Source organism: Tamandua tetradactyla, chromosome 17 (genome assembly GCF_023851605.1).
Source record: "Tamandua tetradactyla isolate mTamTet1 chromosome 17, mTamTet1.pri, whole genome shotgun sequence".
In the NCBI taxonomy this organism is placed as follows: Eukaryota; Metazoa; Chordata; class Mammalia; order Pilosa; family Myrmecophagidae; genus Tamandua; species Tamandua tetradactyla.
The window spans coordinates 19845572-19863094 of record NC_135343.1 but is presented as its reverse complement, the minus strand read 5'-3'; the positions used below and the strand labels follow the sequence as shown (position 1 = coordinate 19863094).

At 42.8% G+C, this 17523-nt stretch overlaps 1 protein-coding gene across 2 annotated transcripts in view; it reads right to left on the bottom strand.

Moving 5' to 3' along the window:
- MSH6 (mutS homolog 6) overlaps positions 1–17523 on the bottom strand; it is a 54442-nt gene that overhangs the window by 17123 nt on the left and 19796 nt on the right. The window contains exon 1 of one of the 2 annotated variants that reach the window (XM_077134164.1): positions 2674–3040. The exons of the other annotated variant lie outside the window; for it this stretch is intronic. Within the exon in view, the coding sequence (XP_076990279.1) occupies positions 2674–2921 (248 nt within the window). The 5' untranslated portion in view covers positions 2922–3040. Of the gene's footprint in view, positions 1–2673; positions 3041–17523 lie in introns of those variants that run through there. 2 annotated transcript variants of the gene reach the window in all.

Here is a 17523-nt window from a genome sequence, read left to right as displayed (position 1 = left end):
GCCCAGAGCACATGTATGTCCCTACTACTTTTCCAGCAGCCATTTACTTGAATTTGATGTCATCCTGACGCTCCTCTCCTGCATCTCACAATCTAAATCAACACCAACACGTGTCTACTACCTCCTAGGCCTCTCAACTCTTAAATCCTCTCCAACATTACCACCATTACCCATACCCTCTCACTAACTGGTCTCCCTACAAAACACTTCAGCCAAAGTGATATTTCTAAAATAAATATTTCTTAAACAAACCTACAGAAGCATTAATCATAAAGGAAAAAACTAACAAATTCAACATTACAATTGATAACTTCTAGTCACCAAAACATGTCATAAACTGCACAAAAGAAAAATCCAGATGTGATGGATGTTCGCATCACATAAATCTGACCAAAGAGCTAGGGAAAAAAACAAACAAAAAACTTGAACAAACACTTCAGCACACAGAAATCTAAATGGAAAACATTAAAAAATTCTTAACTGCTTTTAACCAACTCTTAAAGTCAAAATGTCTTTGTGGCCAATCAGCCTGTTCATGAATGGGTCCCTGCTTTCCTCTCCAAGGCTCACTCGCTCAATTCTACCCACAATCTTCAGGAACTGGCTTCCCATCCCTACCTTTGTGAAGCTAACTCCTATCTGTCCTTCTGATACCAGGTTAGAGAACTGAAAGCCTAACCTGAACCAACACCTCTCTCCCCCCGACCCGGTCCTCACCACCACAATGCACAAAGGTGCCTCCTTTATGTGTTACCACATTATCTTACACACTGTTTCCACTTTAGAACTGCCTTTTTACTTGTTCTGTTCACTACTGTATCCTGGATCCACACTGCCTAATACTGTGCTTTTCAGAGCAAGTACACCAACAATTGTTGAATGAAGGACAAATTATACACTGGAGAATTTCTTTAGAAGCACAGTATCAAATCCCATCTTTCCCGAATACCCTGGAATCTGTCCTCATAGTGGAAGATCAAGTGTAAACAATTTTCATATTTTACAAGTCTCTTACTCAGACCTCAAAAGAACAAATGCTATGTCATATATAAAGTATAAACTCCTCTCCATCTCTCTAAATAAAGGCATAGTTTAACATGGCTGCATGAAGAAACAATTCATGTTCAAATACAAATATTAACATATCATGCATCTCTCAATATTAAAAGCAAAGTGCACAATCGTGATGCTGAACCTTCTTTCCTACAACCAGGTTCTACTTATCTGCTCTATTATATGGTTAAGCTGCTGGAAAGATTCGCTTTAAACAAGGGGTACACATTAAAGATTTGAAAAAAACCGGGACCCGCTGTAAGCAAATCTTTAAAAGTCAGGACATTGAAATCGATTACACAAAACCACTCACTAGCTCTCTAATCGTGCATGAGTTCATTTTTTCTAAACCTCTATTTCTTCATCGGTTCAAATGGCTATATCATTATATTTTGTGTATACCTGGTATATAGTAAACAAACGAGTTTTTCAAAACGACGCTCGCTGCCAGAATAAAAAGACCTGCTAAACCCTCTGCCCCGACAAAAGATCAGAAAGAGAGAACTTCGTCCTCGGAGCAGGCTTTCACGCAGTCGCGCCCACACAGGGCAGTCAATGGCCAGATTAAGGCCTTCAGAGGCTGACCCTCCTCCAACTAGGAAAAATTTACAATGCCTCATACCCTCTCATAGAATTGTTAATGAAAACTAAAGAATTTCATAAAATAACTTCTCTATTAGACACAAAACTTCCACGTATGCCAAAATTAATATAGCTTTCTAAATTTTTTTGTTTTGGGGTGCATATGCTGTCGGCCTACGACATGACCAAGACCTGTCCCAATACTTTCTGCTCCCTCCCCCTCCCCCATCGTCAACGTATCCTCACGCGGCCTAATTATGCCCCACCCTATGACACACACCCCCTCAGCTCCTGGTCCATCCCCCTCTCCATCCCCCTCCACAGCCCACCCACCCAGGCGGCGGGTCCTTCCTTGTGGTGTCTTGGCGTTTGAGGCTCAGATCCACCCATCAAGAGTGTGCCTCGAGGGTCATCTGGACCCCAAATGCACCAACCCAGTTCGGAAAAGGAGCCTCCTCCTAGCACTCCACACACCGCAAGCCGCGCCCCCAAAACCTCCCGCTCCAGGCATTCCAGCTTCCCGCCATCCCTCCCCCGCCCCAGGCAAGAACGATCCCCTCCCCCGCCCGGATAAGGCAGAACCCCCTCCGCCGCCCCAGGCAAGCACTATCACCAACCCTGCACTTCCCGCAAGAGTAGGGCAAAGCTTTTTTCTTCCCGTCCTACTCCCACTACTCCCGTCACCCCCCTTTCTCCTCCCTAACCTGAACTGCATGCATCTCCCTTTCCTACAGCCATCCACCCTGGAGAAACGCATCTCTCCTCCTCCCCCAAGACGCCTTAACTGCGCATCTCCCCTCCCCTCCAACCCGTCTTACTGCATAGCCTATTTTCTCCTCCGACCCTTTTTACAATCTACATCCCCTCAAATGCCCCAACTCAGCCACTACATACTTTCAAGACATCTGTGCAGCCCCACCTCCTCCAAACCCAGGGACTGGCCGTGCGCCCTCCCGCCCGGCTTGGAGAGCCTCCCTCCCCCGGACTCCCTGCGCCTCGGCGCCATTACTTCCACCTGCGACCCCCGCACCCAACTACCTGGCGGAGACTGCAGGCACTGCCGGCTTTCGAAGCCCTCCATTGAGGTTCTTCGCCTCAGGCGGCGACGCGGAGCCCGCCAAGGGCCCAGGCCTAGCGTCACTCCAGGCCGCATCCCCGCTGGGGGAAGGAGAGGCCCCGGTGATGGCGGCGCTGCCTTTGCTTGAGGCCCTCACCGGGGCCTTGTTGGCGTTATTCAGTTCAGGAGACTTGGAGAAGAAGCTGTACAGGGTGCTCTGTCGCGACATAGCGACGGTCGGCGAATCCCAGCCGCTCTGTCCAACCGAGAGACTAAATAGACCGCATCTAACGCGCGGCTCCTGCTGGCGGGAAACCCGGGGGGGAGGTGCGCTCCGCCGGAGAAACACAGGCGCGAGCGGCCAATCCGCAGGCGCCTCCGCGCGCGCGCCCGGCCCCGCCCCCTCGGGGCGCACGGGCGACGAGGGGAGGGTGGAGGCGGGGGCAGTGTGCCGCACCGCCGAGCTACCCGGCTCTGTGTGATCCCCAGCCTCCCGCGGCGACGGTGGCTTTCGGTTTGGCGCACTCGCGGTGATGTGGGGTTGGGCAAGGGAGCAGTCAGGGCTGGAAAGCTCCCACCCGAAACTGGGGGCGGCTGGGGGTGTACCCGCCTCGCGAAGGACTGTCTAAAACGGAAGCGGGCGGTCGCAGGGCTGCGTGCCCGGGGGCGCACTGTGCAACGTGCGCGCGCACCGCGTGGGCAGGAGCGGCTGGGGCGCTCCCTGCAGGGCACCAACCGAAGGGCGGCAGGAAGGGGCCTTTACACAGAAACGGATTCCTGCCGTTCCAGCACTTCCACCAGGGATCCAAAGAAAGGGAACTAGTGTTGAGTAGAACAGTAGACCAAGTCACCTATTCGCGTTGTATCTTTAGAGCATTGCACATAGTAGGTGCTTGATAGATACATGCTAAATGAATGCTAGACACCAGGCCCTTTACATGTTTATGATAAAACCCTGCCAGGCACAGAGCTTTCCACTACGCCAGGCACTGATCAGTCATTTTCAATATGTTAACTGCTTTAATACTCTCCATAACCGATGAGGTAGGTATCTAAGGTCCACAATCCCTTAGATGAACTGTGGGCCAGGGGTGTCACAGGAAGTAGCATTTTTTAGATTTTAGAAAGATGAGAGGGTGACAATAAAAAGCTCCTATTCTCCAAATTTAAGGAAGAAATTGGAAGTCTGACAATTCTTTGGCCTTAATCCCACACTGTAAATAAGTAGCTATGGAAACCAGCACCAATCAGCAACAGCTGTGCTTTGGTTAAAAAAAACAATGTAAGATGAGCTGTTTGCTTTCTTCTAGACGAGTGTTCTGACACATAGCTCTCGTTTACTTGGCAAGTAGTAAAATCAGCTTTGTGTCAGATATGCTTGAGGTGGTCTCTTTCATGTGACACCCCCAGAGGGTCTGAGGCAGGACCCTGAAATCAAATATATTAGTATTCCTGCAGCAAAACATAGATTTATTCATACTTAATGGTACAAATATGAATTATAAATAGCCTCATCAGTTCAGGTCAAAAATTGCTACCAAAGGAGTTTGCTGCATAACTTCTGGTTTTACAGAGCTTTTTTGGATTTCAGAATTGCAAATAAAGGATCAATGACCTGCATTATATCTTCATTTTGTTGATAAGGAATCTGAGGCACCAATAAGTAAATTGCCCAGGACCACAGAGCCAGAAATGGTGGAGACTGAAATCCAGCGAAGCTGGAGTCCTGTGTTGTTAACAGAAATACTATACTGCCTCCAATTTTACATCATTTTATGGCATTTAATTCTGACAGCAACCTTTACAGGCATACCTTGTTTTATTGCATTTCATTTAATTGCATTTTGCAGGTACTGCATGTTTTACAAATTGAAGATTTGAGGCATCCTGACATTGAGCAAGTCCTTTGGCACCATTTTTCCAACAGCATGTGCTTGCTTTGTGTCTCTGTCACATTTTGATAATTCTCACAGTATTTCAAGCTTTTTCATTAGCAGTTGGTGATCTGTGATCTTTGATGTTACTATTATAACTGTTTTGGGGTGCCATGAACCACCCTCATGACAACAAACTTAATTGATAAATGTTGTGTGTGATGGCTCCAACGAAGGCCCATTTCCCATCTCTCTCTCTCTCTCTCTCTCCTCTGGCCTCCTGGTTCCCTGAGACACAATGGTATTGAAATTAGGCCAATCAATAACCCTACAATGGCCCCTAAGTATTCAAGTGAAAGGAAAAGTCACAAGTATCTCACTTTAAATTAAAATCTAGAAGTGATTAAGTGTAGTGAGGAAAACATGTTGAAAGTCAGGATAGGCCAAAAGCTAGGCCTCTTGGTGTCAAACAGCCAAGTTGTGAAGGCACAAGAAAAGTTCTTGAAGGAAATTAAAAGTGCTGCTCTGGTCGACAACGAATGATAAGAGAGCCAAACAGCCTTATTGCTGATATGATTAAAGTTTTAGTGGTCTGTATAGAAAATCAAACCAGGCACAACGTTCCCCTTAAGCCAAAGCCTAATGTAGAGCAAGGCCCTAGCTCTCTTCTATTCTAGCTAAGATAGTTGATGAAGGTGACTATACTACACAACAGATTTTTCAGTGTAGACCAAACAACCTTCTACTGGAAGAAGATGCCACCTAGGACTTTCAAAGCTAGGGAAAAGAAGTTAACAAAGCTGCAAAGGACAGGCTGAATCTCCTGTTAGGGGCTAATGCAGGTAGAGGCTTTAAGTGATCATTTACCATTCCAAAGATCCCAGGTTATGCTAAATCTACTCTCCTATGCTCTATGAATGGGATGACAAAGCCTGGGTGACAGCATATCTCTTTACAACATTGTTTACAGAATATTTTAAGGCCACTGTTGAGACTTACTGCTCAGAAAAAGATTCCTTTCAAAATATTACTGCTCATTGACAATGCACCTGGTCACCCAGCAGCTCTGATGGAGGTTGTGGTAGTTAGATTCACTTGTCAACTTGGCCAGGTGAACATACCTAGTTTTGTTGCTGCGGACATGAGCCAATGGTATGTGAACCTCATCTGTTGCTAATTACATCAGCAGTCGGCTAGGAGGCGTGTCTGCTGCACTGAGTGACGTTTGACTTAATTAGCTGGTGATTAAATGAGAGAGCACAATGTACCATAGCCTAAGCAGCTTGGCTTTCCTCATCTCAGCACTTTCCTCATCTCAGCTCAGCCCAGGTCTTTGGAGATGCAGAAAGAAGTCACCCCGGGGAAAGTTGTTGGAACCCAGGGGCCTGGAGAGAAGGCCAACAGAGACCATCCTGTGCCTTCCACGTAAGAAAGAACCTCAGTGGAAAGTTAGCTGCCTTTCCTCTGAAGAACTAACAAAATAAATCCCCTTTTATTAAAAGCTACTCCGTCTCTGGTGTGTTGCATTCCAGCAGCTAGCAAACTAGAACAGAGGTGTACAACGAGATTCATCTTTTCATGTCTGCTAACACAGCATCCATTCTGCAGCCCATGGATGAAAGAGTTGTTTTGACGTTTAAGGCTTATTTTTTTTTTAATACATTTCCTAAAGGCTATAAGTGCCATAGACTCTGATTCTTCTGATGGATCTGGACGAAGTAAATAGAAAACCTTCTGGAAAGGATTCACCATTCTACATACCATTTAGAACATTCATGATTCATTGGAGGTCAGAAGTTTGGAAGAAATTGATTCCAACCCTCATGGATGACTTTGAGGGGTCCAAGACGTCAGTGAAGAAAGTGACTCCAAATGCAGTGGAAATAGCAAAAGAACTAGAATTAGAAGTGGTGTCTGAAGATGTGACTAAGTTGCTGCAATCATGATTAATTTGAACAGGTGAGGAGTTGCTTCTTAAGTTTGTTCAAAGAAAGTGGTTTCTTGAGATGGAATCTACTCCTGGTGAAGATGCTGTAAACAATGTTGGAATGTCCACAAAGGATTTAGAATGCTGCATAAACTTAGTTGATAAAGCAAAAGCATAATTTGAGAGAATTGACTCCAATTTTGAAAGAAGTTCTACTGTGGGTAAATTGCTATCAGTAGCATTGCACGCGACAGAACACTTTTGTGAAAGGAAGAAACAATCAATGCAGCAACCTTCATTGTTGTCTTATTTGAAGAAATCGCCACAGCCACACCAACCTTCAGCAAGCACCACCCTGTTGGGTCAGCAGTCATCAAAATCAAGGCAAGACCCTTCACCAGAAAAAAGATTACAACTCACTGAGGACTCTAATGATGGCTAGCATTTTCTAGCAATAAAATGTTTTTTAATTAAGTTATGGGCCTTGGTTTTTTAGACATAATGCTACTGCACACTTAATGGACTATGACACAGTGCTAGCATAATTTTTATATCACAGGGGAACTAAAAAATTTGTGTGACTTGCTTTATTGAAATATTTGCTTTATTGTGATGGTCTGGAACCCAGCCTGCAATATCTCTGAGCTGTGCCTGTACCTTTTGCCTTCTCCTTGGAGGACAGTTTACCTGGGCAGTCATGCCCCAGGGGTTCACTGAAGCCCCCTTCCACTTTTCCCGGTCCTAACTCAAGACTTAGAAGATGTAAATTCCCACTGTGATTTCAGTTCTGTTATAATATGTAGATCATCTCCTACTTTATTCAGAGAAGAAAAAAAGCCATTTGACTCTCAGCCTTAGTAGTAAAGGAGCATGAAGTTTCTAAAGATAAATTCCAATTTTGCCATATTAAAGTTCATTATTTAGGGCATTTCCCATTAAGGAGGGGGAAATACTCTCTTCTGATAGACTAAAGATGATCCAAAACTTATCCCAAGGCCCATCAGAAAACAATTGAAAGGATTTCTAGCTTTAGCTGGGTATTGAAGACAATATCATTTTTTTTCTGAGATTGTAACACCTCTGTATGAATTGTCTAAGTCCTCAATAAGAGACCATCTCCTCTGGGAGTCCAGATATGAACAGTCCTTTCATAACCAGAAGAAAGTTCAATCACCTGCCTTCCCAGGCAGCCCTAACTATAAAGAGCCATTTCTTCTGTTTGTTGCATGAGCACGCTGGATGAATCCTTGATGTTATAACTCAACTTCATGGGAACCACCAAAAACCCATCACTTCTCTTGACTTAGTTGCAAAGACTTATCCCCCTTTTCTTACCTTGCAAAGCTTGTTGCTGCATCCGCTGAACAAGTTCTAGGCTCTTCACTTGGCCTCCTGGTTCCTCACACAGTGCAGACATGATTGCCAACTGAGAACACGCAACTCTTTTCAACCAGTCCACTAAGTTTTTATGAGATTCTACTGCTCTCTCCCTCTCACATGATCAGTCACTGCTCTATCAAACACCCTGAATCCTGCTATTCTCCTACCCTACCTCATGAAGGGAAATTTCATGATTGTCCTACCTCAGTCAGGGAATTCTCTATAACCAGCTCAGATGTCAGATGTATTAGAGACTCCTATTGAGAATCTGCACCTAATATTTTTTGTTGACAGATCATATATCAAAACTGAAACTGCCCTCTCAAACATGGGAGACACAAGAAAATAGACCAAGCCCTGGATTTTGAGGTTTGCCCTTATGAAACTTATTTTTGTAGTGGAGAAGCTAAGACTACCTATAACGAGCCCTAACAGTAGCTTCCAGGAAAACTCTTGTTGCTCAGATGTAGCCTCTCTCTCAATAAGTCCAACTCTGCAAGAAAAATCATTACCCTCACCCCTATGTAGGACATGACATCCAGGGGCAAAAGTCTCCCTGACAATGTGGGATTTGGCTCCTGGGGATGAGCCTGGTCCTGGCACTGTGAGATGGACAACACCTTCCTGACCAAAAAGGGAGAAAGAAGTGTAATAAAATAAGGCATCAGTGGCTAAGAGAGATCAAATAAGGTCAAGAGGCTATTCTGGAGGCTACTCATATGCAAGGTTCAGTTAGATAGAGCTAATTGTCATGGTTTGCTAAACCCCAGTCAACATCACTCCTGTTAACTCTTTTTTTTCTTTGATATTTTTATTGAGATGTCTTCACATCCCTACAGTCCATCCAAAGTATACAATCAGTGGCTCACGTGATCATTTTTAGAACATTTGTATCACTTCAGAAAAAGAAATAAAAAGAAAAAACCCATACATCCCATACCCCTTGTTCTTCCCTCTCATTGACCCCGTAGTAGTATTTCAATCTACCCAATTTTACCCCATGTTATTTTTATTTTATATTGACCTTTTTTTTTTTTTTAAGCCCATCTGTCCATATCCTGGATAAAGGGAGCATCAGACACAAGGTTTTCACAATCACGTGGTCACATTGTGAAAGTTTTATAGTTATATAATCATCTTCTAGAATCAAAGCTACTGGAATACACTTTAACAGTTTCAGGTACTTCCATCTAAGCCACTCCAATACATCATAAACTAAAAAGGAATGTCTATATAATGCATAAGAATAACCTCCAGGATAACCTCTCAACTGTTGAAATCTCTCAGCCACTGTAATTTTATTTTGACTCATCTCTCTCTTCTTCCTTTTGGTCAAAAAGGCTTCCTCTATCCCATGATACTGAGTCTAGCACATCCCCAGGAGTCAGGTTCCACATTGCCGGGGCGTTTTATACCTCTGGGAGTGATGTCCCACGTAGGGGGGAGGGGACTGAGAATAACCTGCTGAATTGGATTAGAGAGAGAAACCACATCTGAGCAATGAAAGAGGCTCTCTGGGGGTGACTCTGAGGCATAATTATAAGTAGGCTTAGCTTCTCCTTTGCAGGAATAAGTTTCATAGGGGCAAGCCCCAAGATCAAGGGCTCAGCCTATTGAATTGGTTGTTTCCACTGCTTGTGAGAATATCAGGAATTCCCCAGATGAGGAAGTTTAATATTTCCTCCCTTCTCCTCAGTATCCTAAGGGGACTTTGAAAATATGTTTTATTCTCTGCCCAAATCAGTCTGGATTGAATCAGGGCATCACACTAACCTATACAAACCAACAAGATCTCATGCCCTTCTCAAGATTCCATGTAATTACAGTGTTCAAATAAACTGACCATACAAGTTGTTCTAGTTTACTAGCCGCCAGAATGTGATATACCAGAAATAGAATAGCCTTTAAAAAGGGGAATTTATTAAATTGCAAATTTACATGTGAAGATGTTCAAGCTAAGGCATCCAGGGAAAGATACCTTGGCTCTAGAAGGCTGATGATGTCCATTTCTCTCAACTGGAAAGGCACATGGCAAACATGGCAACTTTCTTTCTAGGCTTCTTGTTTCATAAAGCTCCCCTGGGGACATTTTCCTTCTTCATCTCCAAAAAGTCTCTGGCTGCGTGGGCTCTCGTGGATCTGAAACTTTCTCCAAAAAATGCTTCCTCTTTTAAAGGATTCCAGTAATCTAATTAAGATGCACCTGGAATGGGTAGAGTCACATCTCCCTCTGATCAAAGGTTAATATCCACAATTGGGCCGTCACATCTCCATGGAGATAATCTAATCAAGTTTCCAATCTACAGTACTGAATAGGGATTAAAAGAAACAGCTGCTTCCATGATATGGATCAGGATTAAAACATGGCTTTTCTGGGGTATGTAATCCTTTCAAACCAGCACACAAGTTAAATTAGATAATGCACTACCCAAAATATAAATTCTGCACCAAATAAACATCTCTTCCTTTTTTCTCACACAGAAGTTGAAGTTTTAAAATATAGCCCATATCATCCTTTACCCTATATTGATATACCCCAATCCTGTCAAGATCAGCTTCATTCATATCTTTAGTCGAAGTCTGATCCCTTTTTAAACTTTTTAACAGTTCCTGAATGGGGTAGTGCTGGCTTTCATAGCTTCAGAGCTCCAACTCTGAGTCTCAGGTGTCACATAAATACCCAAAGTTTCTGGGAATGACCAGGTTATATAGAAATAGCTCAGTATCTCAGAATTTAGAAGTAAGAGTTACAGCTCCTGAATATATGTGACTGCTGTAAGAGTTTACCCCATCCCGGTAACCCATGCTCTCAACTTCAATTCACTGAGTTTGTATATTATAGTAAGTTCATATGAGTGAAGCATGATAATATTTGACTTTTTGTTTCTGACATTTCTTCAATATACTGTCCTCAAGTTTCATTCACCTGGTTGCATGCCTCACACACTCCTGTTAACTCTTAAGAGTACCTAGGGCTTGAACTGAGACCCTATAAGTTTCATGCACTAAGTTTGTTTTCCTGGAACCTATCATTTCCAGGGGGTTCCTAAGCCAGAAAAATCCTGAAACCCAGAGGGATCGACCTCTTGAAGATTATCAGTTAATTACACCCCCCATCCTTTAGTGTTGACACCCCTTTTTAAATGAAAAAGTCAGAGCAGGCATTGTCTAAAGATCCCTATAGACTGGGAGAAGGATCAAAGAAGAAGGAGGAGTTATAACAGGGAAAACAGAATTTAACAAAGGAGTATGGCTGCTGAATCACTATACTGATATTTCTTCTAGCCTCCAGCATTTTGGAGCAGCGAGAAGGAAAAAATCTGAAATAACAGAATAGTTATTCATAACAAACTCTAAAATCTATTCTGTAACTACTTGTTGAAGTGTACCTTGAAAATTTTTGCTTTTTATTTCTTTTCTTTGTATATATTATATTTCATAATTTAAAAATGTAAAAAAAAAAAAAAAAGGAAGAAAGAAACTGAAACTAGAGGTCATTAAACAAGATACGCTATCCCTGAGTTAAGCTCTGCTTTAAAAGTTAGCCCTCTTCCTGAGGTGAGATCAGTTCAGATGGCAGAACTCATGGCACTTACTAGAGCTTGTCCACTAGTTAAAGACCACAGGGCAAATGCATATACAAATAGCATATATGCTTTTGGAATACTGCATAACTTTGGGATGCTTTAGAAACAAAGGGGGTTTCTAATCTCTACAGTAATCCCAATAAAAAATGAACAAGTTAAGAAACTTTTAGATACAATTTTACTTCCTAGGGAGGTGATGATATGGCTGAGACCCAAGTAAAAAAAGATAATACGGAACCTAAAAGAAATGCTCTAGCAGATCATTATGCTAAACAAGCTGCTTCAATCAAGGTGAATCTCTGAAAAGATTCAAAGAGATCATAAAATATCAAAAGAATGAAAAATGTCTAGTTGTACCCTCCACTGAAATATTCCCTAATGCTCTCAGACAGCTGCTTGGTGACACAGATGATTTCAAATGGGTATTAGCTAAATTTCTCCATGAAACTACTCATTATGGAATAGACAAATTGGTTGCTATCTTAAATCATCATTGATGGGGACATTTTAAACAGGAACCTATCACTGACTATAGCAGAAGTTATTAATGAAATCACCTTTGCCCTGGATGGAATGCAAATCAGTTTTAGCTCATCGGCATGTGTGCTGGTTTGAAAGGGTTTATGTACCCTAGAAAAGCCATGTTTTAATCCTAAGCAGTCTTGTGAGAGCAGTGGTTTCTTCTAATCCCTATTCAGCACTATAGGTTGGACGCTTGATTAGGTTATCGCCACAGAGACGTGACTCATCAATTGTGGGTATTAAACTTGATTAGATGGAAACATGTCTCCACCCATTCTGCATTGGTCTTGATTAGTTTACTAGAATCCTATAAAAGAAGAAGTATCTTGGAGAAAGCTTCAGAATACCACAGAACCACAAAGCAGAGAGTCTACCAGCCAGTGACTTTTGGAGATGAAGAAGGAAAATACCTCCCAGGGATCTTCATGAAGCAAGAGGCCTGGAGAAAAAGCCAGCAGACACCACCATATTTGCCACATGCCCTTCCAGCTGAGAGAGAAATACTGAACATCATCAGCTTTCTTGAGCCAAGGTATCTTTTCCTGGATGTCTTAGATTGGACATTTCTGTAGACTTGTTTTAATTGAGACATTTTCACAGCCTTAGAACTGTAAACAAGCAACTTATTAAATTCCCTTTTTTAAAAGCTATTCTGTATATTACATTCCGGTAGCTAGCAAACTAGGACAGCATGAGTAGTGATGGACAATTACGTTGCTCTTGTAGGCTAGCCACATGGTAGCATATATATATACCTTTGCTATTACTTCTTGTACTTTGATCAGTGAAGTAGGTAAGGTGGACAGGCTATACATGACCTTAAGGAAAAAGCTATTTGCCTTTCCCTCATGACCTATAGGATTTATTTTCTTCTCCTGGGTTGGGCAATTAGAAATCCTGGTTATAAAGCTTCTTATGGAGACTATTCATTCTTGCTTTTTCCATTGTGGACATGATGCTATTCCGTTGCATTCTATTCAGTCTTTAATACTTCGACAGAATCACTCTCTCATCAGATGATGGCCATAATGATAAACAACTAAAAGGTCAAGAAGATCTTGCAATACAGTTGACTATGAAGATGGCCGAGCAATCTCTGAGAGGTGAAGATCTGGATCTCTAGCTTTCTCTGAACTGGTCAACCTCTTCCAAGCAACGAATGACCAAAAGTGGGGACTTTGAGACTGAATATGCAAACAGACGATGACCAGACCATATCTAAAATAGAGCTCTGCTCCACAACCTGCAGCCACTAGCCCAGGAAGTCAAACAACCAGCTACAGCAATCAATCCAGGAAGCCAAGCAATGACCCTGTACAGCAATCAGCTTCAAATAGCAAATATTCTGAAGAAATATTTCTGTTTTACTTATTTGGGTGGTCTTCATTTATTTCTACCACCTACTGTGTTTCAGGTTCTGTTCTAGAAGGTTGGAATACATCAGGAAATGAAATGAAATTCCTGGACTGTGGGGCTTACATTCCAGCTGTAGAAGACCGACACTTAACATAGCAAATAAGTAAATTATTAGTGCTGTGTAGTAAAAAAAAAAAAAAAAAAAAAAAAAAAGGCAGTGGAGGGTTAGGATGCCTGAGACTGGAACTGAAGTTGAGAAGAAGGCTATAGTATGAAATGGTGATTGGGGAAGTCCTCTTTGAAAAGGCAAAATTTGAGCAGCCTTTCAGGAAATGAAGGAGTTAATAGAGTAAATGCCTGAGGGAAGAGCTTTCCAGCCAGAGGGAGCGGCTTCTAAGTGAAGAGTTTGCAGCTTGGGAGCAGCAAGGAAGTTGGCATGGCTGAAGCAAAATGTGCTGTGGGATGCAGTAGCACGTGAGATCAGGGAAGAGAGCAGAGGGCAGATCATCTGGGTCCTCATGGGACTTTTGGCTTTCACTCTGAGTGATAAGAACCTATGTCATGTTTCTTGAAGATGATTGTATAATGATATAGCTTTCACAATGTGACTGATGCTTGTGAAAACCTTGTGTCTGATGCTCCTTTTATCTACCTTATCAACAGACGAGTAAAACATTTGGAATAAAGATGAATAACAGGGGGAACAAATGTTAAAATAAATTTAGATCGAAATGCTGGTGATTGGTGAGGGGGAGGGGTGGGGGGTATGGTATGTATGAATTTTTTTCTGTTTTCTTTTTATTTCCTTTTCTGAATAGAGGCAAATGTTCCAAGAAATGATCATGATGACGAATACGCAACTATGTGATAATATTGTGAATTACTGATTATATATGTAGAACGGAATGATCAAAAGTTAGAATGTTTGTGTTTGGTGGGTTTTTCTGGTATTAAAAAAAATTTTTTTTTAATTAATTAAAAAAAAAGAAAAGAACCTATGTCAGTTTGAGCAGACAGACTGCTCTGTTAAAAATAGACTGTAGTACAATAAACGGCAGTATCTTTTGTCCATATTGTTCTCTACTGAAGACAGAGCATGCAAATAGGATGTAGACTGCATAAAGTCTAGGAAAAAGAGCCAGAAGAGCTGGGAGTAAGTGGCATTTTTATCTAAGAATCTGGACATATTTACTCTGGGGTGATTTATGGTTAGGGGAGGGTCAAAAATTCCTCAAAAGCCAACTGTGTGCTCTGTATCTGTACTACTCAAGCTCACGTAACATGACTTTGATGGTTCTTACCATATGCCAGGCACTGATGTCAGCACTGTGGCTATAGCTGTGAACCAGCCAGACACCGTTCAAAGGAGAGGGAGGCAGTGAGAGATAAAGCAGAGAGAGAATGCCAGTCTCAATGGGCTCATGGAGAATAGACTAGTACCGGGGTTCCCAAACAGGATACCCAAACTGTCCAGGGTACCACGGAAAATTTACAGGCATATCACGGGGGTATTTAAACATTTCAAGGGAAACTCAACAATATTTGTCAGACGCTGCACAAAACTGCCAGCTTGAGGTATTGCACAGTTTCAACAGTGGATCACGTTTGTGGAAAATAAAACCATCCTTATGAGACCAAGCAAAGGCTTTTTATTCAGAGCTTGTGATGGTAAGGGAGTCAGCCACCATCACTGGTACAAACGCAGGCAGAGGAGTGGGAAAGCTTTAGAGTGGAAAAGGGACAGACTTTAGGTGTTCCCTGATTGGAGGCTGTTGATACCTGGAGGTGGGCTAACTGAAAGTGGGACATCCTATGGGATTTGTTGAGGGGAGCACAGTTGGTCTTCTCCAGTCAGTTCTAAGTCGGAGGTAGGGGCAGAAATTAAGAAGGCTGTCAGTTATTGATCCAGTCCAGGCTATTAGGGGTCGATTGTTATAGGGATTGTGGTTTGGCTTCCTGGACTAGTTGTTGCAGAGAGTGATTTGACTCCCAGGGCTATTGGTCTAGGTTATAGGTCATATTTCTAGCTCTAATTATGAGTTGGCCATTGCCATTTGTATATTCAGGCTCTCATGCTACTTTCCTTTTGATGACATCATATCTTTACAAAGAAAATTTTGGTGATTTTTGTGATAAAAAGCAAGTACCATACAAAAAACGAATGTGGAACAAGAGTGAGAGTAGGGGTGCCCAAATCTGATTCCAGTGTTTGAGAAGGTGTGCCGTGCTCAACAGGCATGCATATGGCAAGCAAGACTTTTTCTTCCTCATGGCCAAACTTCACTCTTCGTGGGTCCCATACCCACTTCCTCCCGTGTCCTGACTATCTTGAAACTAATATTGCAGCGGTGGGACTGCAGAGAAAAGCAACTCAGACTGCAGGGGGTTAAAAAAAGAAAAAGTACAACTTTAGATCCTATCTATCTGTAATATCGATCTCACCCCCCAACCTCCACCTCCCCTCTCCTCACCCTGGCCCTCCCACTACCCAGGCAAGTGCCTGAAAGGCTCCTAACTAGGTGATTCCTTATCTCCCTCCTCCTCTCTCTGGGCACTTACAGGCTTCAGGCAGTAAATATTCAGAATCGGGTGGTCCCTGTGATAGTTAGGTTCAGGTGTCAACTTGGCCAGGTGAAGGTACCTAGTTCTATTGCTGTGGATATGAGCCAATGGCATGTGAAGCTCATCTATTGCTAGTTGGCTAGGAGGCTGCCTGCTGCAATGAATGACGTTTGACTTAATTGACTGGTGCTTAAATGAGAGCGCTCAAGGTAGCATAGCCCAAGCAGCTCAGCATACCTCATCTCAGCAGCTCAGCCCAGGCTTTTGGAGATGCAGAAAGGAACTACCCTGGGGAAGGTTGTTGGAACCCAGAAGCCTGGAAAGAAGGCCAGAAGAGATTGCCTTGTGCCTTCCCATGTAAGGAAGAACCTCAGTTGAAAGTTAGCTGCCTTTCCTCTGAAGAACTACATGTTTTTAACTAAATAAATCCCCTTTTATTAAAAGCCAATCAATCACTGGTGTGTTGCATTCTGGCAGCTTTGGCAGACTAGAACAGTCCCCCTATCTTTCAGGGCTCTTCTCCATCCACTGCCAGTTCTTAAAAAGCTGGCTGCATTTTTTTCAATCGAGTTGGGGTCTACCTTCTCTCCCCTGCTTCCACAGTCTCTGGAATAAAGTTGTCCTTACCTGTTCAACATTGTCCAATGCAGTACTTTCTTTGACAGCATCCTGTTGGTATGTATGAGCAGTTTAAAGTGAAAAAATTAATTCTTCCTTTTGCCATATATGAATTTTTTTCAAATGGCTAAGTTGTTAGTATTTAAATGCTCATTAATTTGTGTGGACATAACACTTAATCAATGGGACAGCTAAGTATTTCTGTTGGCCTAGGAGATGCAGTGAAGTACGGAGATAGTAAGTGCACAGAGGTTTGGGAACCCCTGCCTCTAAACTCACTCTCTGTACTCATACTTCAGGTGATCAAGTCCCTGCTGAGCATGGCCTTGTTGGACAAGTCATTTCACCCCTCTGGGCCTCAGCTTCTTCATCTGTAAAATGGGAATGATTATATAACAGCAGCTACTTCATGGAGTTGTCGTGAGAGTGAAGCAAGATGGCATTGTAAAGCCAACTCAGCCCACTGCCTGGAATACCGGCTGGGTGCCAGCTAAGCCCCATTCCAGGTTTGAGGGTCCCACTACTAAAAGAATTTAGACAAACAAGAGGGCCAGTAGGAATGAGGAGTAAAGTTTATTAAAGAGAAAGAGAGAGAGTACAGGTTAAAGAGGTTAACGTGGACGGACATGAGAGGGTCACGCACTGAGTGGGTTGGGTTTAGCTCATTTTATAGGTTTTGTTGATGGCAGGTTTCCATAGTAACCTTTGAGCACCAGGTGTCTTTGTGCAGGTTCCCACAGTGACTTCTGGATACCAGCTATAGTCTTTGTTCTAGGAGGAGATAGCTATCAGAATTTGTGGTTTGCCATCAGGTACCCAAAATGTGCTTAACAATTTTTATGGCCCTGTGCTTTCTGTTATTAACTAAGAATTTGCTTTGGGCTTATGGTTTGGGGAGGCATCAATGGTTCGGGGAGGTTTCAGTGCTTTAGGGGAAATTTTTGTCCCATAAAGTTTGCAACTTTGTATTAACTCTTTTAAAGCCGAATGGAAGACCAGGGACCC